This window comes from Megalobrama amblycephala, linkage group LG3 (genome assembly GCF_018812025.1).
Source record: "Megalobrama amblycephala isolate DHTTF-2021 linkage group LG3, ASM1881202v1, whole genome shotgun sequence".
NCBI classification, from domain to species: domain Eukaryota; kingdom Metazoa; phylum Chordata; class Actinopteri; order Cypriniformes; family Xenocyprididae; genus Megalobrama; species Megalobrama amblycephala.
Genome location: NC_063046.1, coordinates 12,660,473 through 12,685,200, shown reverse-complemented (window position 1 = coordinate 12,685,200; position 24,728 = coordinate 12,660,473). Strand labels below are relative to the sequence as shown.

The following is a 24,728-nucleotide window of genomic DNA, read 5'->3' as shown; positions in this document are numbered from 1 at the left end:
TAGGAAAGCAAACGACAGGTGTGAGTTGACGTGTTAGTGGGGATTCAAGGAATCAGTGAAAGCCGTTCACGAAGAAGCTGCCTCGCAATGATGAATTTGTGACAGACCGACTGAAGCCATACGTGACACAGTTTGACCTCGAGGGTTAGAGGCCTTTTACTGACCTTGCAATCGTATTGTGAATAGACATCAGTATAAAAGCACTTTACGTGAACAGATTACTACAGATTGGTATTATATCTGACTCTTGTTTCATTGTACTTCATCTGCAAATTCTATGTATAACTGTGTATGTGATTTTGTAAATTGTAGATTGTATAAATGTTCAGGTTTCTTACATGTACATATATTTATTTAGCAGATGCTTCAATCCAGAGTGATTTACAAATGAGGAATACAACATTGGCAGTAACATGAGAAGTGCTGCAATATGAATATATACTGTAATTATGACAATGAATTGTTTCTCTCTGTTAATCTGTTTATATGAGAATTACGTGCAAAGATTTCACAAATGAAATGTACAGCCTAATATTTCTTGATGAAAGTGGAATCAACAGACAATAAGTAAACAATAAAAGTTTGATAAAAGGAATAAAAAGTTTAATTGAATCATTCACATGATTATTTGCCTCCTGCAGTCAGGGACAATCTCCCAGAAACCAGCATTGCTTGCTTGCATAAAAGGTGCAAAATTATCAGTAAAAATTTCAGTTGTTTTTTTAATACAAATTTTTGGTTAGGTATGTTGACATTTTACTGAGTACATTTTTTTGTTGGTCTACACATACTTTAACATTTGCATATTTTTCTTTACTTTTTAACCATGGTTCCACCATTCTAAAATATTTTGAATTTAATCTAAATATATTACATTTGCTTTTTTTTTTTTTTATAAATTAGCATGTCTTGCCCATATTAACCGCAAGGGGAACAACATCTCACTTTTCTTCACAATCTCCACTGAACTCTCATTACGACACGCAATTTATCCTCATCATTCACTGAATTCATGATTTAACGGGTAAGTTTTAGTGGTTTATGGCGTTTGATAATAAGAAACCCGGGATTAACGATTCAAACCCAACGCGTATCGTATTGCCATTTGTTAATACAAAGTTTACGTGTGTTTCAATCAATTCCTCTGATTTCAGTGTGACAGTAAAGCCACGATGAGGCCTGTAGCTCAACTGCTCCACAACAAGTTTGTTGTGGTGTTAGGAGACTCAAGTGAGTACTCACGGAGATTAATATTATGATAGTAATGGCATTCGTGATTTCCCACTCTAAAGCACTTGATTTTTAATTAGAATAATTGTTTTTTATAAGAATTTCTTGATCTTCTTTCCAGTCCAGCGCTCAGTGTACAAGGATTTAGTCTTAATCCTGCAGAGAGACTCATATTTAAGCTTATCTCAGTTAAAAAACAAGGTCAGTATGTGAATGGATGTTTCATTAATTGTGTGTCTCCTTTTACTAATCCTAAAATGTACATGTTCAAACAGACTATGGTTTTGGAATATGGTAGCTTATTTCTAGCTGCTCTAAATTGCTCATTTTCTGCTGTAGGCCATGATAGACCAGCTACATTTTCAGCTGGCTATACCATTTTAAGGTTGTCAAGCTAAAATTTGGGACATAGTTGATGGTCTACCATCCGATGACCAGCTAAAAATCAGGTGCTGTGTCCAAAAGCTATTTTGGCAAAAGGCTTTTCAAATATACAGTTTTGATCATTTTTATTTCATGTAATCAATATATTGGAGCAATTGAAGCTGTTGTGTATGTGAAGGATAGGAATATTCTCTTATCCCATGTAAAGTTTTTTGGTTAAAGGGTTAGTTCACCCAAAAATGAAAATTATGTCATTAATGACTCACCCTCATGTCGTTCCAAACCCGTAAGACCTCCGTTCATCTTCGGAACACAGTTTAAGATATTTTAGATTTAGTCCGAGAGCTTTCTGTCCCTCCATTGAAAATGTATGTACGGTATACTGTCCATGTCCAGAAAGGTAATAAAAACATCATCAAAGTAGTCCATGTGACATCAGAGGGTCAGTTAGAATTTGTTGAAGCATCGAAAATACATTTTGGTCCAAAAATAACAAAAATTACGACTTTATTCAGCATTGTCTTCTCTTTTGGAATCCTTTCCATTGAATTGATTCCATTGAATTGATTCCATTGAATCCTTTCATCTGTCGCCATGGTCGTTTTTGGTGATTAGGACATCCGCGACATTTTGAAGCATCAAAAATACACTTTGGTCCAAAAATAACAAAAACTACGACTTTATTCAGCATTGTATTCTCTTCCGGGTCTGTTGTCAATTCGCGTTCACGACTCCGCCTCTTCTTCTTCTTTCCTGTTTTATGGTGGTTGGCATCCAGCTTATTGGTGCATTACCGCCCCCTTCTGCTCCGGACAGTGACACTGCTGACGTGTTATCTGGTGCGCCAGAGCTTCGTTTACAGTATGAGGGAGACGCACGCTGTATTCAAGCTATTCTACATTGTTTGTATTTTGGTATTGCTATATTTTTTAAAATGGTGCGTAAGTGTGCATGTCGCGGATGTCCTAATCGCCAAAAACAGCTACAGCGACATAAAAGTGCATTACCAACGCCGACAGATGAAAGGATTCAATGGAATCAATTCAATGGAATCAATTCAATGAGGATTCTGGAAGAGAAGACAATGCTGAATAAAGTCGTAGTTTTTGTTATTTTTGGACCAAAAATATTTTCGATGCTTCAACAAATTCTAACTGACCCACTGATGTCACATGGACTACTTTGATGATGTTTTTATTACCTTTCTGGACATGGACAGTATACCGTACATACATTTTCAATGGAGGGACAGAAAGCTCTCGGACTAAATCTAAAATATCTTAAACTGTGTTCCGAAGATGAACGAAGGTCTTACGGGTTTGGAACGACATGAGGGTGAGTCATTAATGACATAATTTTCATTTTTGGGTGAACTAACCCTTTAAGCAATGTCTGATGATGCATCAATCTTATCCATATTTCCTAGGGTGAGGTTTCGTTTGAGCAGGATTGCCTGGTGGAAGGCGGTCGGTTGGGTCAGATGAATAACGGCACTGCGTACAGAGAAGTGAGACAGTACCGTACTGATCACCACTTGGTCCGCTTCTATTTTGTGACGCAAGTTTTCTCCCGATATATGGAGAGTATCCTAGCTGACTTTGAACAGGGCATTAAACCAGACCTGGTTATAGTGAACTCTTGTGTGTGGGATATATCCAGGTACGAGTGCTCTTCATTAGAGCTTGTTACAGACAAAAGATATTTAGCATGTTATATTTATTTTTTGATTAACATGATTTTTTGTTTTACACAGGTACAGCCGTCAATGGGCTTCAGAGTACAAGGAGAACCTTAACAAGTTCTTCAGGAAGTTAAAGGCCATTTTGCCTGAAGAGAGCCTGGTTGTGTGGAACATGACAATGCCTCTGGGAAAGAAGATTGTGGGAGGTTTCCTGGTCCCAGAGGTGGTTAATAAAAAAGAGTGGTAGCGTATGAACCCTCATGAACAGTGATGAGTCAATAATCCTTTTTTCTTCTTACCCACAAACTCAGATTCAGCACATGGGTCCCACATTAAGATTCGATGTGATCGAGGCGAATTACTTTGGAGCCACTCTTGCCAATAATTTTGGCTTCGACGTGCTGGACTTACACTTCCAGTTTCGTTTCAGCCTGCAGCACAGGATGCATGATGGTGTGCACTGGAATTCTGTCGCCCATCGCAAAATCACATGCCTCATCCTGGAGCATGTGGCTCAGGCGTGGGGAGTGGAACTGCCAAAACTTGGTGAGAAATGCAGATTGAGTTGGTGCCATTGGTTAGCTGAGGTTTAAAGCTGTAAAATAAGCTTCTATGATTATGATTTTGGGATATATTGATCCATACCAAACAAACAGTTCATATAATTATATTTTTAATTGGTGAATTGCTTAAAGATGCATGAATCATTCAGAGAGACCGTCCACATGGAGACATGTTTAGATGTATATGTAAATATTTTGTATCGCATCGGCGTTTCTTTCAGATGGATCCAGCGTTTTGGGAGCCTGAAACTGATATTTTTCTGAAAGTGGGTCCCAGAGTGGATAAATCTGAAAACGACACTCGTTGTTTTTTCGTGTGTACAGCCAATCCGTATATTTTGTGACACAATGTCATCACCCCACGTCTCAACCATAGTCAGACACCGCTACGTCACGTAACAACAACAACATTAACGGACTACATGCTTGTTCGTGCCGCAGAAGCTACTGAGCCTATTAGCTTAACTAAAGTAAAGCTTCATTACTTAGCTTTACTGAAGTTTGTATACAGCGTGCAAGGTTTATGTGCATGCTCCAAGTCTTCTTCTCCATTTTTAGTATATCTCTGTGGCAGAATTACAGCGCCACATACTGATCTGGCATGTATACTACATTAAGACGGGGCTATATGACGATATATATCGTTATTGCGGTATAAAATGTCTGGTATATCACTGATATATCAGAGTGATGAAATGCATGAATGCCAATTTATTTGCCAATATTCAATTAGTCATAGCGCCACCTGCTGGCAACAGGAAATTGCATGCTTTACACTGTAATTCAATCCCTGAAACACATTTCAATATGCCACATAGTACCAGACATACTAGAAACACGTTAAATCATACAACACCTGGCTAAGTGCTAATGAATGCAATTTACGCCACAAAACGGGAAGTTGTTGTATGCCTGAGTTACAATTTTTGATCTGCTCCAAACTTCACATGTTTTTTATTAGTCCTGACCTGAAGACATCAACATGGCAATATTCAGTTATAGTCAAAGCGCCACCTGCTGGCAGCAGGAAGTGTGGTGCATCAAAATTACTTATTGTCATTATAAAATGATCATATTTCTCCTCTATTTATCCGCTTAAATGAATATCACCCACTGTTCACAGTTTCCTAAAGCCACCGGGACCGGGTGGTGATGAGCCCAGGTGCAAGGGCCCTTTCATCGCTGCTTGCAGCTCTAATTTATTTTTACATTTTGGAACTAATTCTAACTACATGTTCAATAAACCTATTGTACTAGGAAATACCTAGGCTATTTTGTTTACTACACTGATTTGAGTCGGTTTCAGTGGTTTCATGTGTTCGCAGATATTTCTTAAGACAAGGGGGGAAAAAGATCGGATAGGGAAAGCTCTGGCTTTTTGTGGATGTGACCTTAGTCACCCATTTATGTTTGCTATTTTCTGCTTTTCTTTTTTGCAGACCAGATTAATGCAGATACTCACCCACCATTACGTGAGAACCATAGCTGGCAAACAGCTACTTCAAGTGCTCCTGCTCGCTATCAAGGTACATTATCAATCAAAAGTTTGGTCCCAGTAAGTACATTTTTTTTAAAAGAAATGAGAATTTTTATTTAGCAAGGATGCATAAAATTGATCAAAGGTGACAGTAAAGACTTTTACATTGTTACAAAATAAATTCTGTTCTTTTGAACTTTGTTCATCAAAGGATCATGAAAAATATATCATGATTTCCAGAAAAGTATGACGCAGCACAACTGTTTTAGCATTGATGATAAATGTTTCTTCAGCACCAAATCAGAATTTCTGAAAGATCATGAGACACTGAAGACTGTAATGATGTTGAAAAATCATATTTGCTATCAAAATAATATATTTGTTATTTGCTTGCTTTGTTCCATTTCGAACAGCTCCCACACTTTTTGAATCCTGACACTGAATGATGGTGGATCAGGTTTTAACTCCTAAACCCTGTTTCCACCTGGTATTAAGATGCGTTTTGGATCACAAGCGGACAACGCTAAATATAGGTGTAAACGGGGTCTAAAATGCTTTGAGCTTGTCCACTTTCGACCACTTCCAGAGGTATATCCATAATATCTCTCTGGAATCTCTCTCGGATATATATTTTGACTAATAATTTTATTTTTGCAAGAATGGCAGCTAATATATGAAAATCACTGCTCAACAATGAAATAGCCCAAAATAATTGACATTCATCAGGATCTTTGCCCACTTTATGATTTACAGCAATGATTTTATCCCTCCACAAGTGTGCTACCATACCAGATTGCAGTTTGTAATATGCTCTTTATAAAAGTTCTGAAGAACTAGTATTGAATTAATTTATATATCCATCAGGGCCCGAACTTTTATTCTTCTTCAAAATAGAGATTCTCAATAATTTTGCTTTCTTTAATAAGCTGATCCAAGTCCTTTTTCCATTGACTGTGTTAGCTCAGTCAGTAATGATGCCAGACAGTATACTATCACCTGAACAGGTATTGGAGGTTTTCTTAGAGGGATTTGTAGAATCCTGTGAAGGATTCTGCTAATTCATCAGGTTTGCTAAGGGGGTTGATAGAGTTACTAGATTTTTATTTATTTTATTTTTTTTGTGCAATATTTGAGGATCTTTGCTTTCTTAATGTAATTGCTAACAGTCTACTAGCCCTATTGCCATGTTCATAATCTTTGGTTAATAAACCTTAGATCACTTTAAATCTTATTAGCAATTAAGCTATTATGTGCATCTTTTATTTTAGTAGCTGTGGTTTGAGGTTTGTTTTTTTTCTAAATTTTTAATTGTTTTAATACTTCTTGTTTAGCCTTTCTCTCTTCTTGGCACTTGCAAACGAAATAATCCGACCCCTAAAATGTGCTTTTGCACAATCCCAAAGTCGGGTCAAGTCATCTTCATTTATATAGCACTTTTCACAATACACATCGTCTCAAAGCAGTTTCACAGTGACAATAGAAAAAATTATTATCGAGCTAAAGTTGGTTTTTGATTGAATCACTTCCATTGTAAAAATTTTAAATTATTACTTTAGGGGCCACTTAAATGACACCTTTCCTACTGAAAAAACGAATACATTTAATGCATTCTATTAGTCTATAGGTTTGCGTGTTTTAGTGTGTATGTGCGCAGAAGCTTGGTCTTTAAAAAAAAGTGGTGATGCCTCTGTAGAGCCATTTATACTTGGGTATAATTTAAGTTCTGCTGTGATGAAAGAAATTAATGCTTTACCATTGAGGATTGAGGTGTTTAGTCTACATTGTTTGGAAGTTTGTGCTTAGCCCTATGCCCCGTATTAGTCCCATAGGTGAAGAGATCTGTCATTGGTAGTATCTTCATGTTAGCTATTCTATGAAGAAAAATAATCTATCCTAGGACAAGATGCATGTCTATGGGAGTAAAACGTAAAATCTCTACAATTTGGAAATTTGCTTCTCCACATGTTTACAAGTTCAAATTCAGAAGATTGGTATTTTAGTATCATCTTCATTCTGGAGAGTGGGGTGTTTAAAAAATAGGCCACGTAAGAGACTTGTCTAAATAATGCAATTAAAATCCCCCCCCAGAAAGTAAAAAACCCCCCAAAAAATCTTCCCTCTATATTCTACGGAAGAGGATTAGGGCCAAGCAATAATAAAAAAAATAAAACCATCTAGAGATTAAAGTTGTTCAATTTCGAGAAAAAAGTCGAGATAAAATGTTGAGAATAAACTCGTTAAATTACGAGAAAAAACTTGTTAAATTTCGAGAAAAAAGTTGAGATAAAATGTTGAGAATAAAGTCATTAAATTACGAGAAAAAAGTCGTTAAATTACGAGAACAAATTCGTTAAATTATGAGAAAAATGTCCTTAAATTTCGAGAAAAAAGTCGAGATAAAATGCTGAGAATAAACTTGTTAAATTATGAGAAAAAACTTGTTAAATTTCAAGAAAAAAGTCGAGATAAAATGTTGAGAATAAACTTGTTAAATTATGAGAATAAAGTCATTAAATTACGAGAAAAAAAAATCGTAATTTAACGAATTTGTTCTCATAATTTAACAACATTTTTCTCAATTTAATTAGTTTATTCTCAACATTTTATCTCGACTTTTTTCTCGAAATTTAACGACATTTTTCTCATAATTTAAAGAATTTGTTCTCGTAATTTAACGACTTTTTTCTCGTAATTTAACGACTTTAATCTCGAGATGGTTTTATTTTTTTTATTATTGCTTGGCCCTAATCCTCTTCCGTAATATCCTTATAAGTCATTGCTAAAGTAAAATGTACTTGTCTATGTATCAGGATATAGACACTGGATGTAATGGATGAGAAGAAAAGTACAGTTTATCTGCCCATCCTTTCTTTCTCCCCAATGAATGAGAAGAAAAGTAGACTTTATCTGCCCATGACCTCTTTAATTTCTCACGTTTTGTCAGACGGATGAGTTTCTTGCAAGAAATCTATTTGAGGGTTAGTTTGTTTCATCTGATGCAGAATCTTTTTTTTCCCTTCAAAGAGCAATGAAGGCCCTTAACATTAGAGCTTAGTTACAACGATTACAGATCCCATTATTGGTTAAATAAGGGCAAACATACAGTAAAGCATGGACAAAAGGGGGAGGGGAGGAAGAAGAAAACGGGTTATGTATAATCATAAGGAAACATTTTTCACAATATTATTGTTTTTATTCTATTTTTGATCTAATAAATACAGCCTAGGTGAGCATAAGAGACTTCTTTCAAAAATATTTAAAAAATTTACTAACCACAGATTTTTTTCTCCAAGTAACTTTCACAATTCAAAACATGCCTTTTTAACAGGATCGTATAGCAACCAGAGATGCTTTTATCCACCAGTGATGCCCGCCACCCACTACAACAATGGTAACAATCAAGCCTCTTTTAAGAAGATTCACTTAACCAGCATAATAATCCTCATAATGACTCATTTCGAAACACTAATTGTACAATTTTAATAAGCACTGTGGATGTTGTAGTTTTTAGTCATGTTTGGTTATTTTGTTAATATTAAAGTGACAGTTTTATTCTCCTCTTCCAGGTCTGGTCTGGACACAGGGCCAAAGGATGAGGCAGTTCAGTGGCTTCGGTTCACAGTATAGCAATGATGATCTGCCTCCCGACCTGACAGGTTACCAGAGCTTTGAAAGGGAAGCCTTCTACAGAGGTACAGATTTATTTATTTTCTCAAATCATCAGAATATAATATTAATGTAAAGTCGAGCTAAAAGGCTGGTTATGTTTTTAAGGTGCTAATAATGCTGCCCCCTACTGGCCAGTGAACAACTTGGTCATGAAGCAGAAACGCAGAAAACCACGAAAGCGAGAGAGACGGCATCCCTACAGATATTAAATCCATAAAGACAAAATCTCATTGTGTATGACTGTAATACACAACACTGTTGCAAAATCTCATCCTCCAAGCCTTTCATGTTAAAAGGCACAGGTTCTGCATGGCAGTTATAGACCTTGTTGAAATTATAGGCCTTATTGTGTTTTTCTCCTAGTGTTTTTTTGGAGGGTGTACTGTGTATGTTAAACTAAGCACTAAACAGTCTCTTTATTTGTATATTTTGTTTTAAATTATGTTGGTTTCATTTAATGTTATGATTCTTAAAGTAATTTCCCACATTGATGAAAAATAAGCACCACAGAATGTTTGACAAAAACATTTTTTTTTTTTTTTTTTTTTGCAATAAATTGTTTTTGTTTTTTTTACAAAAGTGTATCATTGATTTGTTCATCTGATGCAAATAATGTAAACAGGCTTTTGACTATGCAAGTGCAAAAAAAAATATATTGTTCAGTATTGTTAGACTATATTGTCACTTGAAAACCCTTTTAGAAGTTTAAATGCATTGTATTTTAAGAGTGGGGGCTAGTACAAGGAGAAATCTGATAGCAAAAATAGCTGACACCTCTCAATTCCCCCACCTCTTGCACTCCTACATCAGCTGTCAGTTCTGCTCCTCTGACTTCTCTTTCTAGCCATACAAGCCTGGCATCAGGATCCTCATCTGAGAACTGCAAGAGAACCCCTGAGGGCTTCAGCACCTCTAAACATTGCCTCACTATCTGTCCAGCCTTAACTTGACCTTCTTTAGACCTAACTAAAGCATCTGTAGTACCCTTGTCCAATATCATGTCAAGGCTTCTGGTCCCAAAGCGTCCTCTCAACTGTGTGCAGTCAAGCTCCAGGAAAGCAAGAGCAGAGGATGGGTTGCATGGCTGTACTGATGCAGAATTAGTGTGCTTCTCCATAAGTTTCACTGCCACTGGGGAGATATCTGCACAAGTAACCTTCACAACACATGGAGATGATCTGTAGATAGAGGGTCCTAATGCAGATGTGCCACAACCCATGTCCAGGATGTTGAACGGGCCACTGTGGGAATGAGACATGGTCTGAAGTACAGGAAGAATGAAGTCCTTGACTGATTGAAATCCGAAGAACCATTCAAAATTTTTGAATTGGCCTTTGCTTCCATTTTCTGTGTAGAATCTGTCCCATGTTGCTTTTTTGTCCATGTTTTCAATCAACTCATCTGTGAACACCAGTAATACATAATTAACATATAGAATAAAAATACTTTTAACCTGTTAACCCCCCCCCCCTTTTTTTAGACATGAAAATGCACAATCCAAACTTAAATGGTTGTAATTCAAGAATAATTTGGAATATAGACATAAGGTTGGTCTTGTTTTAAAGAGGCAGATTACTGTAGAAGTGAAATAATTTATGTAAGTGAAACAAAAAAGTTACAGAAGTTTAAGAAGTTTATATTTTATATAAAATATATATTTTACAAAACAAGTTTTACTCTAAAACTGCAAGGAAATCAAAGCCAAAAATCTGAACAAGTTGTGTTCCAAACTCGAGACTGATATCTCAAAAAATGAGCTTTCAGTAAGATTTTGTTTGGGCGCAGTACCACACTTTTTCACTAGATGACAACCAAGCTCCATTATTGACCATATAAAGGCGCCTTCATTTCCATATATGGTTTGAGTACGGAAGAGGATTAGGGCCAAGCAATAATAAAAAAATAAAACCATCTCGAGATTAAAGTTGTTAAATTTCGAGAAAAAAACTCGTTAAATTTCGAGAAAAAGGTTGAGATAAAATGTTGAGAATAAACTCATTAAATTTCAAGAAAAAAATAGTTAAATTTCAAGAAAAAAGTCGAGATAAAATGTTGAGAATAAACTTGTTAAATTACGAGAAAAAACTCATTAAATTTCGAGAAAAAAAGTCGAGATAAAATGTTGAGAATAAAGTCATTAAATTACGAGAAAAAAGTCGTTAAATTACGAGAACAAATTCGTTAAATTATGAGAAAAATGTTACATTTCGAGAAAAAAGTCGAGATAAAATGTCGTAATTTAACGAGTTTATTCTCAACATTTTATCTCGACTTTTTTCTCGAAATTTAACGACGTTTTTCTCATAATTTAACGCATTTGTTCTCGTAATTTAACGACTTTTTTCTCGTAATTTAATGACTTTATTCTCAACATTTTATCTCGACTTTTTTCTCGAAATTTAACGAGTTTTTTCTCGTAATTTAATGAGTTTATTCTCAACATTTTATCTCAACCTTTTTCTCGAAATTTAACGAGTTTTTTCTCATAATTTAATGACTTTATTCTCAACATTTTATCTCGACTTTTTTCTCGAAATTTAACGAGTTTTTTCTCATAATTTAATGACTTTATTCTCAACATTTTATCTCGACTTTTTTCTCGAAATTTAACGAGTTTTTTCTCATAATTTAATGACTTTATTCTCAACATTTTATCTCAACCTTTTTCTCGAAATGTAATGAGTTTTTTCTCGTAATTTAATGACTTTATTCTCAACATTTTATCTCGACTTTTTTCTCGAAATTTAACGAGTTTTTTCTCGTAATTTAACGAGTTTTTTCTCGTAATTTAACGAGTTTATTCTCAACATTTTATCTCGACTTTTTTCTCGAAATTTAACGAGTTTTTTCTCGTAATTTAACGAGTTTTTTCTCGTAATTTAATGACTTTATTCTCAACATTTTATCTCGACTTTTTTCTCGAAATTTAACGAGTTTTTTCTCGTAATTTAACGAGTTTTTTCTCGTAATTTAACGAGTTTATTCTCAACATTTTATCTCGACTTTTTTCTCGAAATTTAACGACATTTTTCTCATAATTTAACGAATTTGTTCTCGTAATTTAACGACTTTTTTCTCGTAATTTAATGACTTTATTCTCAACATTTTATCTCGACTTTTTTCTCGAAATTTAACGACATTTTTCTCATAATTTAACGAATTTGTTCTCGTAATTTACCGACTTTATTCTCAACATTTTATCTCGACTTTTTTCTCGTAATTTAATGACTTTATTCTCAACATTTTATCTCGACCTTTTTCTCGAAATTTAACGAGTTTTTTTTCTCGTAATTTAACAAGTTTATTCTCAACATTTTATTTCGACTTTTTTCTCGAAATTTAACAACTTTAATCTCGATATGGTTTTATTTTTTTTTTTTATTATTGCTTGGCCCTAATCCTCTTCCGTATTTGAGTGATCTAAATCCTATATTTCCATTATTTTCATACTATTTATGAAGTAGACATCCTATATATAAGTAGTATGGGAAGTTTGGCATTATTTGATATGAATTCAGCCACTAATAAATATAAAAACAACATGAATGTGGGTTATAGATCGCCGCCACAATCATAAATGTATTTCTTTTTTTCCCATTAAAAACATTTTCATACCTTTTTTTCTCAAAAAATTGAATGGATGTTATCTTTTGAACTCTTGGCATGAAAACAAACATGTTTCAACCAATCTTTAATGATTTTTCATGTTCATCGCTATTTTAAAATAAAGGTCTGAACATGCCTTATGAGTATGAAAATATGCTTGTTGCAAATTGATAAATTACTGCTCCTCAGTAATTTATTTTTGAAAATCAGTCACCAAATATGAAAACTAGAGATTCTAAGCTTTCAAATGATATATAGTTTGTCAAGATTAATTTAGGTTTATTACTGTTTTAAATATGTAATGGCGGTGGGCCAGTGACAGTTAACAGGTTAAAGATGCTGCAAGTGATTTTTTTGATAATACTACCTGACAAATATCACTGAATGACACTTACAGACACTTTGATGTCCATCAAAGTGAATCTCTAACAGTTACCTAAGTGAAACTGAAAATATATATGCACGCACTTGTCAAACTGGTATGGTGCCATCTGTGAGCCTCCGCCAGTTTTTGAAGGGTCCTCAGCGACACTGCAAGTCTGTTAAATGACAACATTTCAAATACCCAGCTTAGGTAAAGGCGTTCAAGATAAACCAAAACACTGGCAGCATGTGTTATTATCCTGAATGACACGACCCGGAAGTGTACATGAGAGAGGGGGCGGTGGAAAACGAACTCAATCAAGATGGCGGATGAGCAGCAGGAATCATCACAGGGAGAGATGGAGGGTAAGTGCAAAAATAAAATTTCCTCGCGCAGTCTAAAAGATCAATGGCATGCGAAAACAAAACATCTGCACGAGGGAGCTTGCATTAGAGAAAGAGTCTGCTTTGACTGCTGCACGAGCAGGAGGAGGAAATCCAGAGCAGGAGCATTAGCTGTACAAAGAGTAAACTCTGGGCTCATTTAACAACAACAAAACAGTCTTCCTTACATTTTTGCACTGTCAGATTTTCGTTAGGGAATGTTTACTAAAATATTTTATTTGAAGCCATCTGCTTAAATTGAATAGAAGCCTTATTTGCCATTCAGCTGTAGACTATAACATTCACTTACATTCAATCAGTGTATTAGGAGATAAATGGTGTATCTTTGTGTATTTTAATTGTATGATAACAGTTAGATTATGGTTAGAAGACTCATTACACACGACTTTGTTTACATTCCGTCGGATCGTGTAATGACATGAGGTGAAAGAACTAAACTCCAGCATTGGTCATCACTGTCCACTGGGTCAGATCCAGTTCTTGTGTGGCAGGTTTCTAAAACTTTATCACTTATTTATTTTGCAGGAGTGAACTGCCTCGCACATGATGAAGCCATTATGGCACAGCAGGACCGCATTCAGCAAGAGGTGAGGATCAGAGTCATGACTCAATGCTGCATTTAAAAATACATATATGGTAAATGTTTGTTACTGAACAAATTGCTGATGATTTTGTGTATGTCTTGTCAAATTATTATTTTTTCAGTTATGAATAGAGTTCTTCTCAAGATGTGTCTAAAGTGATAGTTCACTGAAACATTAATATATAATTTTTTTCTGTCATTGAAATGTTAGGCTGTGTTAATGCTGTTTTTTAATTCTATACAATTAAAGGTGCAATATGTAAGTTTTTTGCAGTAAAATGTCCAAAAACCACTAGGCCAGTGTTATATATTTTGTTCACTTGAGTACTTAAAATATCCCGATGGCTCCGGGACGTGTGAGGAGTCGGCTGTCAATTGCGTCATACCCGCGTTACCCTCCGTTTCCGGTTTTATTTTGTAGAAACCATGGAAACACCAAAGACGCTTTAATTTACGTTTTAATAGACAACTGTTTGGTTACGTTTATAGACGGAAAACTAATTATTGTTATATAGCTCAACACGTTTAGTCTTATTGTTTAAGTCAAATTTTCTTTATTTTATTATTATTTTTTTTTTTTTGCGAGTACCATGCTTTACCATGTCTCAGAGAAAAACACTATTTTGTCAAGTAGCTAACATAGCATAATCAGATGCTTTATTTTTAGTAACAGTAATACAGCATTTTCTCCATCATACAATATGTTTTAAAATGAATTGCCATTTATCAACACAAGCCATCCAGCATTTAATATGATATTCTAAAATCGATCTATCTTACTGCAGTGTGCAACAGTCTCTCATAGCAGCCACCGAGTGAATGCACAGAGTAACGTTATAACATCATTTTTAACACACTCAAATGTATCTAATATGGTAAACAGAGCTGCGTTACCTCATACTCATGACCGGAAAAGCGGAAGCGGCGCCGGCGACTGTGTCATAATAAAAGTCCCGCTGCTCATGAGGCATGTGTTGTGCAATCGCTCCAGCGGCCTCGTTCAGCTCCAACAACACTCGGTCCTGCTCTGCTTCATACTACAGTAACGTTAATAATCGCATCCATGGACATGATTTCTACCCGAGTCCGATCCCTATTTTTTTCCACCGTCCATTGAGGTGAAGGCCACATGTCCCAAGATTCCGCGCTCAAACTTGGCGTCATCAAGCTACGCCTTTGTTTTGAATAGGCCTCTAGCGACCTCTGGCGGACAGAAATCTTACATACTGCACCTTTAAAGAGATGGGCTGTCATGCTCCAAAAATAAAGCACCCTGGCTGCAAGTAGTCTATACAGCTTGTACGCTGTAGTCATCTAAACCTACCATGGCTTTGATAGCTTTGAACAATCTAGAATTTAAAGCTGAAGCATGTAATTTCTGTCATTAACGTCATCAAATGGAATTGCCCCAAGGCATTTTGATACCAAGAACAATAACTATAACACACCAATGGACAATGATATTCTGTTTATTTTAAGCACGCTGCACTTATGTTGTTGTCTGCTGCTTTAAATGCTCAAGCTCTTTAAAGTCATAGCATTCTAATTGCCTGTAAAATGGTTCATCAGTTTCTCTGTGATATTGTTATAGTTGTGGTCTTGACTGCGTTATTCTTTTTAAAGTAAAAAAAAAACAACTTTAGCATTATATTTATCATTCTTGGTGTGAACTGCCCTTTAGACTATAGCACACAACTCATATGAATTGTTTTTGTAGAGATTAACAGCATCTTTCCCTATTTACTTTCATTGTATGGAAAAGAGCAGTAACGTTCTGCCCTTTTTATATGCCACAGAGAAAAAGAAAATCACACAGGTTTGGAACAATATGAGGGTGAGTAAATGAACTAACCCTCTATTTGTGTGTGTTTGTTTTAATAGATAGCCACCACTAACCCTTTAGTGTCGGACATACAAGATCTCTCTGTGCTTCAGGGTGAATATGCTGCAGAGGACACCATTTACCAGCTCAAGATAAAGGTCAACACAGTTTCACGAGTTTACTTAGCAAGTGCCCGAAACCTTTTGTAAAACGGTTTCTCTTACATGCGTTTCTCTTACATTCATAGGACCTTCACAAAAAGTATGCGTACATTCGGAAGACACGGCCGGATGGAAATTGTTTCTACAGAGCTTTTGGATTTGCACATTTGGAGACACTACTGGAAGACAGCAAAGAGCTGCAAAGGTAGTGGTACTGTTTTTTTGGGTTGCTTAAAGCCGATACCATTGCTTTTGTTTGGAAATTATACACTAATTCAGGAGATGGCAGCAAGCTTATTTACGTGAAGTGCAATTTTGTATATTGTGTATATTGTTTTGCTCTGTCATTGTTTTAGCAGTGTATAACCAGTTTATTGAATGCCTATTTATCAATCCTGTCTCTATTTTGGCGCTATAGGTTCAAAGCTGTGGCAGCTAAGAGCAAACTGGACCTTGTAAACCAGGGCTTCACTGAGTTTACTATTGAGGACTTTCACAACACTGTGAGTTTGAAAAGGTTTTATTTAAAGTGCCCCTTCGAATATTACCTTTCATGTGTAATATAGCTGTCTGTGAATGTAAGCGGTCTGCAAAGTTGTAAAGTCGAAAGTGCATGATAAATGAAGTTATTGTCTCCCAAAGGAAAGGATTGACTCTGAACCACCTAAAAGAGTCGTCAGAAATTCCAGTCTTATTCCGGGACCTGCATACGTAACGCAGTAACACATTTGCATAATGCCAGCCTATGGCCTTCAATAGGTTGTTTGCACATGACGTCACTGCTGCACGCGGCTGGAGGGCAAGCAGTGATTTTTCTATATAGGAATCCTATCAAAAACTCAGACTTCATATGTTTTGCATCGTTTATACTTGCTCAAATCGATCAATCCGAGAACCCACAAGGAGCTCTTATCGTTTACATAACTTATATCATTTTTAAACTTTAAAAGTTGTCACCTTTTTATAGCGTTTTGCGTCTGCCGATACTGAAATGAATATGGATACCTGCTTACCTTGGTTAAATATTCACACTCTTCATGGTAACGTTTGTAGGGAAGAGAAGATATTTTATTTTTATCCCATTGAATGGTAATTTGATGTTTTCACTTCAGTTTTGTAGAATTCTGTTTACAACGTTGATCTGTTTACCGTGAAAACAGTGTCACGCTGCTGCTTCAGCCAGCATATGGTAGAAAATGTCCAAATAAATAAATGTTTTACAAGCTGACAGAAGTCGATCCATTTCTTTTTTTTTGGAAAGGTGTAGCATTAAATGTGAGTGTAGTTTTAATGTTGTCTTTTTAAATATTCACTTTCCCATATGACCACGGAGGAGATCGGAGGGGCATTCAGCGGACAGACACCGACACACTTTTCTTTTTTTTTTTTTGTAACAAATGACAACCAAAATCAAACCCATAGAAGCTTGTGAACAGTTTTGAAGTGGCTGTGTGCAAGTTATACTCATTCACAAGCCGAGTGAGAGTCATACTCGCAAATGTAATGTTAATTATTACACCAAAACAAAATACAAAACTTTCAAAAACACTCAGCTATGTGATTATTTTATTGAGTGATAGGGAGTGCAGTGGGTTCAATCAGTGACATTACATTTGCTATACGGTGTCTTCCCGTCAACTCCTCAGCCTGCTTCCCTTTGTGTGTTTTTACATGTAGAAAAGGCAAAAAATTGCATTTACACTGACCAGTTTTTTCCCTGAACGATGATGTGAGCTCCTGATGCAATTCTCGATTCAGCAATTTCGATTCTCGATTCAAAATTACGACAGAAACTCAAATACTGCCCTAACTTCACTAGCAGAAAGGCAGCGCGATATAAACAAACCGAACTGAACGCGGCGTGACGGCAGCTTTACATTCTCTATATCTACCTCCTAGATGGCAATCGAGTCTTTCAATTCAGTGGAAAAGTCGCTCCTCTTCATAACATGGATCACGTGACAACATATGTTGTGATTTTCTGTTTATACCTTTCTAAACCAGCACAGAAAGGACTTTTCTCCATCTCTTCCATTCTAATTTTCACTGCTTGCCCTCCACCAGAATTTCGCGCGTCACCATAACCACGTGATTGCAAACAACCTATTGGCTGCCTGCAAACGACATCTACTTTGACCCGAAACACTCAAACACTGTAGCTGGTTCGTGTTGTTCTCGGGTCAGGAAGATGCTTTTTTTTGCTCTGCAAAAGCAAATTCTCTTTGTACACACTTCCAAAGGATGAGGATTTAAAGAATCAGTGGTTGATATGCTAAAATTGATGACATTGTTACTGTCTTTACATTGTGTACAATCACTGAGCTTTAGGAAGCATCTGGAGATGAAATTCAGATATGGTAATAGGCATTTTGTTTTCCAACACGCGCTGTAAGCGGTAGACCAATCACAGCAGACTGGGCCATCTGGCCAATCAGAGCAGAGTAGGCTCACGGAAAGGAGGGTTTTAGAGAGACTGAATATTTGGATGAGTCGTTTGAGAATCATTGAAAAATGTGGTGATGTGCAGTGTATATAATGAGAAAATGAAAGTGTTTTTTGACCTTTGATGCATGTAAACCTGTTGGAGACCTCCAAAACTAACCTTTAAAATAGCATAATTGGAGCACTTAAAAAACTATGCATTCTTCTTTTCAAAACTCAAGGCTTAAATCCTGTGATTTTTATTTGAATTATGTTGACTGTGTTGTAAATTGATGCTTACTATGGTTTCTCTCCTTTGTCAGTTCATGGACTTGATTGAGCTGTGTGAAAAGCAGCAATCACTTGGAGAGCTGCTGAACTCCTTCAATGACCAGAGCGTGTCTGACTACATAGTGGTTTACCTGAGGCTTCTCACCTCTGGATACCTGCAGCGGGAGCATGTGTTCTTTCAGCACTTCATAGAAGGCGGCCGCTCTGTCAAAGAGTTTTGCCAGCAGGTGAAAAGATTATTACTTGTGAACTAGTTTGTTTTTGACATGTTAATTTTAATGTACTTTTCAGTGGAACTTCTTTACTGATGAGCCAAAACATTATGGATTAATATTTCATGGTCCTCTGCATGCTGCCAAAACAGCACTGACCTGCCCAGGCATGGACTCTACAAGACATCTGAATGTGTCCTATGGTATCTGGCACCAAGATGTTAGCAGCAGATCCTTCAAGTCCTGTAGGTTGTGAAGTGGAGCCGTCGTGGATCAAACTTGATGCAGCATTCTCAATCTGTGGTATACACATGCTCAATTTGATTGAGATCTGGGGAATATGGAGACCAGGGCAACACCTTGAACTCTTCATCATGTTCCTCTAACCATTCCTGAACAATATGTGCAGTGTGGCAGGGCGTATTATCCTGCTGAAAGAGGCCACTTCCAGGGTCACGAACGGGTGTACCTGGTCTGCATAAACATTTAGATAGGTGGCACGTGTCATATTCACGTCCACATGAATGGCCGGACCCAGGGTTTCCCAGCAGAACATCGCCCAGAGCATCACACTTCCTCCACCGGCTTGTCGTCATCCCACAGTGCATCCTGGTGCCATCACTTCCACGTGTAGTAAAAGAAACTGGACTCATCGGACCAGGCGACCTTCTTCCACTGCTCCAAGGTTCAGTTCCAACACTCGCATGCATATTGTAGGAGCTTTCGATGGTGGACAAGGGCCATCATAGGCACTCTGATTGGTCTGCAGCTACGCAGCTCCATATGTAGTAGAGTGCGATGCACTGTGGTGTGGCGCATTCCTCCTATAACCATCATAAATTTGTGTGACATACCATAGTAGACCATTTGTTGGCCGAAAAACCCATGCTTTTGGCACCGAGGAAGCACCGAAGAGGCACGATCAAGCCCCGGAAGTGACAGTGGAAACGCGACCGGCAGTGTAAACACGGCTAGTGAGCATTGGGTGCCCAACACCATGTCGCCGGTTTGTGGTTTGTCCCTCCGCGGACCGCTGTTGATACCGCTGACTTGCCATTTCAGAGAAATTCTGACCCAGTTGCCTTGCCATAACAATTTGGCCCTTTTCAAAGTCACTCAGATTTTTATTCCTGTCCATTTCACCTGCATCCAACAAGTTGATTACGAGATCTGATTGTTTGCTTACCATCTAATCTACACAGTCCTTAATATGTGGAGATGATCAACGATATTTGCTTCACCTGTGAGTAGTCATAATGTTTTGGCTCATCAGTGTATATTAGTTGAATTAGTTGATTAGGATAAGGATTTTTTTTTTTTTTTTAAATATTTCATAAGAGATAGATGTCGGTATGTTACTGACCTTTAGATTTTATTTCCACACAGGGCTTGACATTGACACTTGAATTTTAAATATAGTATATATTTTTCAGTTGTAGTCTTTTAAAAAGGCATGAAATAATAAACTAAGTGCAATGTAGTGTTGTCAAAAATATCAATTTTTTTTTTCGATACTGAAATATCTGAAATGCTTCCAATACTAATTTTCTATAGAATAGATACACAATACCAGCTGCACTTTCTCATCTCCCCAACAGCGAAACTTTTGACTTTTTGAAACATTTCTGGTGTCAAGACATGCAGACAAATCCACAAATAAGTGGACTCCACCCTCCATCTACTTAAAGGGTTAGTTCACCAAAAAAATTAAATTTTTGTCATAAATTACTCACCCTCATGTCATCTCAGACCCATAAGACCTTCATTCATCTTTGGAACACAAATTAAGATACCAGTTTCTGAACCAGCAACTTCATTGCACCTTTTGAGGCCCAGAAAGGTATTTAAGACTTCATTCAAATAATCCATGTGATTACAGTGGTTCAACCTTAATGTTATGAACGGACAAAAATACTTTTTGTGCACAATTTGTGTTCTGAAGATGAAAGAAGGTCTTACAGGTTTGGAACGACATGAGGGAGAGTAATTAACAGAAATTTAATTTTTGGTTGAACTAACCCTTTAAGCCAATACAGCCATTGCACTGACCAATCAAAGCACACTCTTGCTGCAACCAATCATGATTTGCATTACAAGCAGGGTGGTCTTGCCCTGAAATAACTTTGCTCATTAATTTGCATTGGCTCAAATAGGAAGTATAAAGCCCATAAAATTGGTACAGTAAAACGTTTAAAATTTGAATTTCGTTAGACTGTGTACATTTAAGATTAGAATTGAATCTGTTCATTAAAAAACGGTGATACTAGTCGCTACAATGTAATTGTAATTTCATTGTTGAAATCTGGAAGCTAGAGAAAGAATAATTTTATTTATTGTTTACCTTCATTCATTAAAATATCATTATTAGGCATACACAGCAGTCATCAATTATTACAATTCACATCTAATTTATTTGTTGAAACAGCCATAGAAAGAGCACGTCTTTTTTTTTTTCATTAAACATACAATATAATACAATATTTATAATTAAATTATTCATTTTCTCTTTATTCATTAAAATGCATTACATCAGCATAATAGGCACACATGGTAGTCAGTCATTACAATTCACAACTCCTATTATTAAATACTGCTACACATCTGCTGGTGGTAATGCTGTAAATGAGTCCTACCTGTTGCAACATTCCCTACTCTGCCTTCTCTTATAAAATACGTTTTTCTTAGTAAAATCTACATATAGTTCCCAACAAAAATATTGTCTAGCCTAAAACATGTTAAGGATTAGTGGACAGGCAGTTGATTAATTAAATGAGCTATTTCTTCACAAGTGTTTTATTCATTGTAGTGAAGCCTCCTTCATTGACATCCATTAAAAAAAAATGGCCTCTGGTCTCCTTCCCTGCATACCAGCATTAGCGTCAGCATTTTTTTTTTTTTTATTTGTGAATTTGTTTCATTTTTGTGAATCTTTTTACATTTATTTGTGAATCTCAATCTATTTGGAATAATGCAACAATTCTCACTCCATAACCCTGTAACGCCAATAAATTGTTGGCGTTACAGGGCTTGAATTTCGATGTGGGATTGTGCATATTGTGCATAATTTTACTCACCGCCTCTCAGTAGGCTACTAAATTGAGTTCTTTTTTGCTGCTTACTGCACTTAAACATTCAAATACAATTACGAAATAATGTCAAAATGCTGGTCTTGGTGAGTATTCATGTAAACAGTTATGTTTCAAGTGAACGTAAACAGTTAAAGAAAATGCAGGTGTAACAATATAATGGATTAGTGTGTCAGTCAGGTCTTAAAGTGACAGCAGCCTAATATACCTGCTGCCAAATTATGAGATATTAAAAATATCTATATGGCAGTTTTCCCCCATGGTATTGATGTCAAAATTGTGGCCAGTGAAAATGCTGAGTGGATAGTAACTTTGGAAAACCACTAGCTACAGTGGCTGGTGAGCAAAAAAAGTTAACGTCAAGCCCTGTTTCCATGTACAAATGGAAGAGTTTCATGTTTTCTGGACAAATGTTTTTAAAAATTAACATGTGGCAAATGGAGTTTGTTTACATGGGCGTTGAGGCATAGAAACGGCCCTGTTGAGCTACATTAATCAGGATTCAAAGAGTTACCAATTATACTCGGCCTAATAGTCAATGTTTTATTTTTTTTTTTAGGAGGTGGAACCCATGTCGAAAGAAAGCGACCACATCCATATCATTGCCTTAGCACAGGCACTGAATGTGCCCATATTAGTGGAATACATGGACAGAGGAGAGGGTGGAACAGTGAACAATCATATCTTCCCTGAAGGAAGTGAGCCACGCATCTTCCTGCTCTACCGCCCAGGTCACTATGACATCCTGTATAAGTGATACTCTATATATTCTGTGGTTCCATTGTGAAGAAACCATCCCAGCTCTCCAGCCAAGTTGAGTCATACATATGTATGCAAGGCTCTGTTATAATTAATCACAATAAAGTTTTCACTGCAGTTTTCCACTCATTACAAAATGATTTTTTTCCCCCCATTACAGAAAACTTAAGGCTCTTAATCTCAGAAAAAAAAGACTGCATCAGACAGCATCATTAGGGTTGTACAGTAGGTTTTTTGTGGTTGTAAATGTTGTCAACTTGCTTTTAGTGTTTTCCCTTTGTTACACTGCCTTTCATGAGTTTTATTAAAGGGACTTACACCTCACATGACAAAAGTGAATTTGTGGTTGCTTCATTAATTGCGAACGTGACGACAGAGAGGGGAATCAGATGTGGATCCAAGCCAGTAACAAAAAGAATGACCACCATTGAATCAATTTGTTTAATTTCATCTTGGACATCACAATGAAATAAGTGTTCATTTTACATTCTATGCCTTGTACAGTCTGAAGGTTATCTAAAGTAGGTTTGGGGAACATCAATTACACTTGGAATCCTGTACAACGCAAACCACTGCGCTACAAAAGATGCATCTAATCTCCAGCTGGAGGCATCAATCTCCTTCCTCATTTCTTTTTTCTGTGGGAGTCAGACGAGTTGGACAGGATCCATCCAGCCGGACCAAGGACGGCAATAGAGATAAAGGCCATCACAAATACACTCTCCTAAAAGTGTGAGGGGAAGGATATATGCCTGAGTACACAATATTTGCAAAAAAGGAGGCAAGTATGAAAACCTGTAGACACGCATACATTCCAGTAATGCCCAACTTCTGTGTTTTTTTTTTTTTTTTTTTTTAAAGTTGAACAGGTTCACGAAACGGACTGAATACGTCCGAGCAGTTCTCTATTCAGGTCAACAACCTACTAAACCAAGAACTTGAATTTTTCTGCACAAGTATGGCATTATTTTGATGTATGATGTTGATGGTTAACAAAATTGTTACGCATTATTGTAATTGTTACAGTTAAAAATTGATTGCAATGAAATTTGATATAACATTGAACTTTTAAATGCAGTGTATCTTAGGAGCCATAATAATGTTTTTACATAAATTGTTTCAGAGGAGTTTGACCTGTATTGTCTGTTTAATGTAGTGATGCAGCTAGACAGACTAGGTTATTTGGTAACACTTTACAGTAAGGTTCATTAGTTAAACAGTTAATGCATTAACTAACATGAACTCACCATGAGCAATACATTTGTTACTGTATTTACTAATCTTCGTTAACTTTAATGAAAATACAGTTGTTCATGTTAGTTCACAGTGCATTAACTAATGTTAACAAGATTATAATAATGTATTAGTAAATGTTGAAATTAACAGATTAATAAATGCTGTATAAGTGCAGTTCATTATTAGTTCATGTTAAATTAAGATATTTTTGTTGAAATCCGATTGCTCAGTGAGGCCTGCATAGCCAGCAATGGCATTTCCTCTCTCAAGATCCATAAAGGTACTAAAAACACATTTAAATCAGTTCGTGTGAGTACAGTGGTTCAATATTAATATAAAGCGACGAGAATATTTTTGGTGCGCCAAAAAAAATAAATAAAAATAAAAAAAATAAAATAATGAATTTTAAACTATATAATGATGGACGATTTCAAAACACTGCTTCAGGAAGCTTCGGAGCATTATGAATCCACGTATCGAATCAGCAGTTTGGAGCGCCAGAGTCACGTGATTCCAGCAGTTTGGCGGTTTAACACGCGATCCGAATCATGATTCGACAAAAGATTCATAACGATCCGAAGCTTTATGAAGCATTGTTTTGAAATCGGCCATCACTATACAAGTCGTCATTTTGTTTTGTTTTTTGGTCCACCAAAAATATTCTCGTCACTTTATAATATTAATATTGAACCACTGTACTCACATTAACTGATTAGTACCTTTATGGATCTTGAGAGAGGAAATGTCATTGCTGGCTATGCAGGCCTCACTGAACCATT

The 24,728-nt window shown here is 36.3% G+C and overlaps 3 protein-coding genes across 3 annotated transcripts; 2 read left to right on the top strand and 1 right to left on the bottom strand.

Moving 5' to 3' along the window:
- Positions 1-912: 912 nt before the first annotated feature.
- fam113 (family with sequence similarity 113) lies at positions 913-9,282 on the top strand. The gene is made up of 10 exons (XM_048183953.1): positions 913-1,024; positions 1,155-1,230; positions 1,352-1,431; positions 3,041-3,273; positions 3,368-3,518; positions 3,607-3,841; positions 5,298-5,384; positions 8,664-8,726; positions 8,902-9,027; positions 9,110-9,282. The coding sequence occupies exons 2-10, from the start codon at positions 1,173-1,175 to the stop codon at positions 9,211-9,213; spliced, it is 1,137 nt and encodes a 378-aa protein (XP_048039910.1). The 5' UTR covers positions 913-1,024; positions 1,155-1,172; the 3' UTR covers positions 9,214-9,282.
- On the bottom strand, positions 8,070-13,243 carry cskmt (citrate synthase lysine methyltransferase). The gene is made up of 2 exons (XM_048183955.1): positions 13,079-13,243; positions 8,070-10,405 (listed from the first exon to the last, which is right to left on the bottom strand). The coding sequence occupies exons 1-2, from the start codon at positions 13,164-13,166 to the stop codon at positions 9,726-9,728; spliced, it is 768 nt and encodes a 255-aa protein (XP_048039912.1). The 5' UTR covers positions 13,167-13,243; the 3' UTR covers positions 8,070-9,725.
- On the top strand, positions 13,166-23,052 carry otub1b (OTU deubiquitinase, ubiquitin aldehyde binding 1b). The gene is made up of 7 exons (XM_048183954.1): positions 13,166-13,339; positions 13,904-13,965; positions 15,843-15,941; positions 16,031-16,149; positions 16,363-16,447; positions 18,689-18,883; positions 22,514-23,052. The coding sequence occupies exons 1-7, from the start codon at positions 13,297-13,299 to the stop codon at positions 22,709-22,711; spliced, it is 801 nt and encodes a 266-aa protein (XP_048039911.1). The 5' UTR covers positions 13,166-13,296; the 3' UTR covers positions 22,712-23,052.
- Positions 23,053-24,728: the final 1,676 nt, after the last annotated feature.

Excerpts from the sequence above, each read along its gene's own strand:
- cskmt (XM_048183955.1), bottom strand. The coding sequence starts at position 13,166 with ATGTTGTCATTTAACAGACTTGCAGTGTCGCTGAGGACCCTTCAAAAA. Across the intron at positions 10,406-13,078 it reads GCACCATACCAGTTTGACAA|ATGAGTTGATTGAAAACATG; the intron begins GTGCGTGCATAT and ends TGGTGTTCACAG.
- otub1b (XM_048183954.1), top strand. The coding sequence starts at position 13,297 with ATGGCGGATGAGCAGCAGGAATCATCACAGGGAGAGATGGAGG. Across the intron at positions 13,340-13,903 it reads ATCACAGGGAGAGATGGAGG|GAGTGAACTGCCTCGCACAT; the intron begins GTAAGTGCAAAA and ends TTTATTTTGCAG. Across the intron at positions 18,884-22,513 it reads TCAAAGAGTTTTGCCAGCAG|GAGGTGGAACCCATGTCGAA; the intron begins GTGAAAAGATTA and ends TTTTTTTTTTAG.
- fam113 (XM_048183953.1), top strand. The coding sequence starts at position 1,173 with ATGAGGCCTGTAGCTCAACTGCTCCACAACAAGTTTGTTGTGGTGTTA. Across the intron at positions 3,274-3,367 it reads TGTGTGTGGGATATATCCAG|GTACAGCCGTCAATGGGCTT; the intron begins GTACGAGTGCTC and ends TGTTTTACACAG. Across the intron at positions 5,385-8,663 it reads TGCTCCTGCTCGCTATCAAG|GATCGTATAGCAACCAGAGA; the intron begins GTACATTATCAA and ends CCTTTTTAACAG.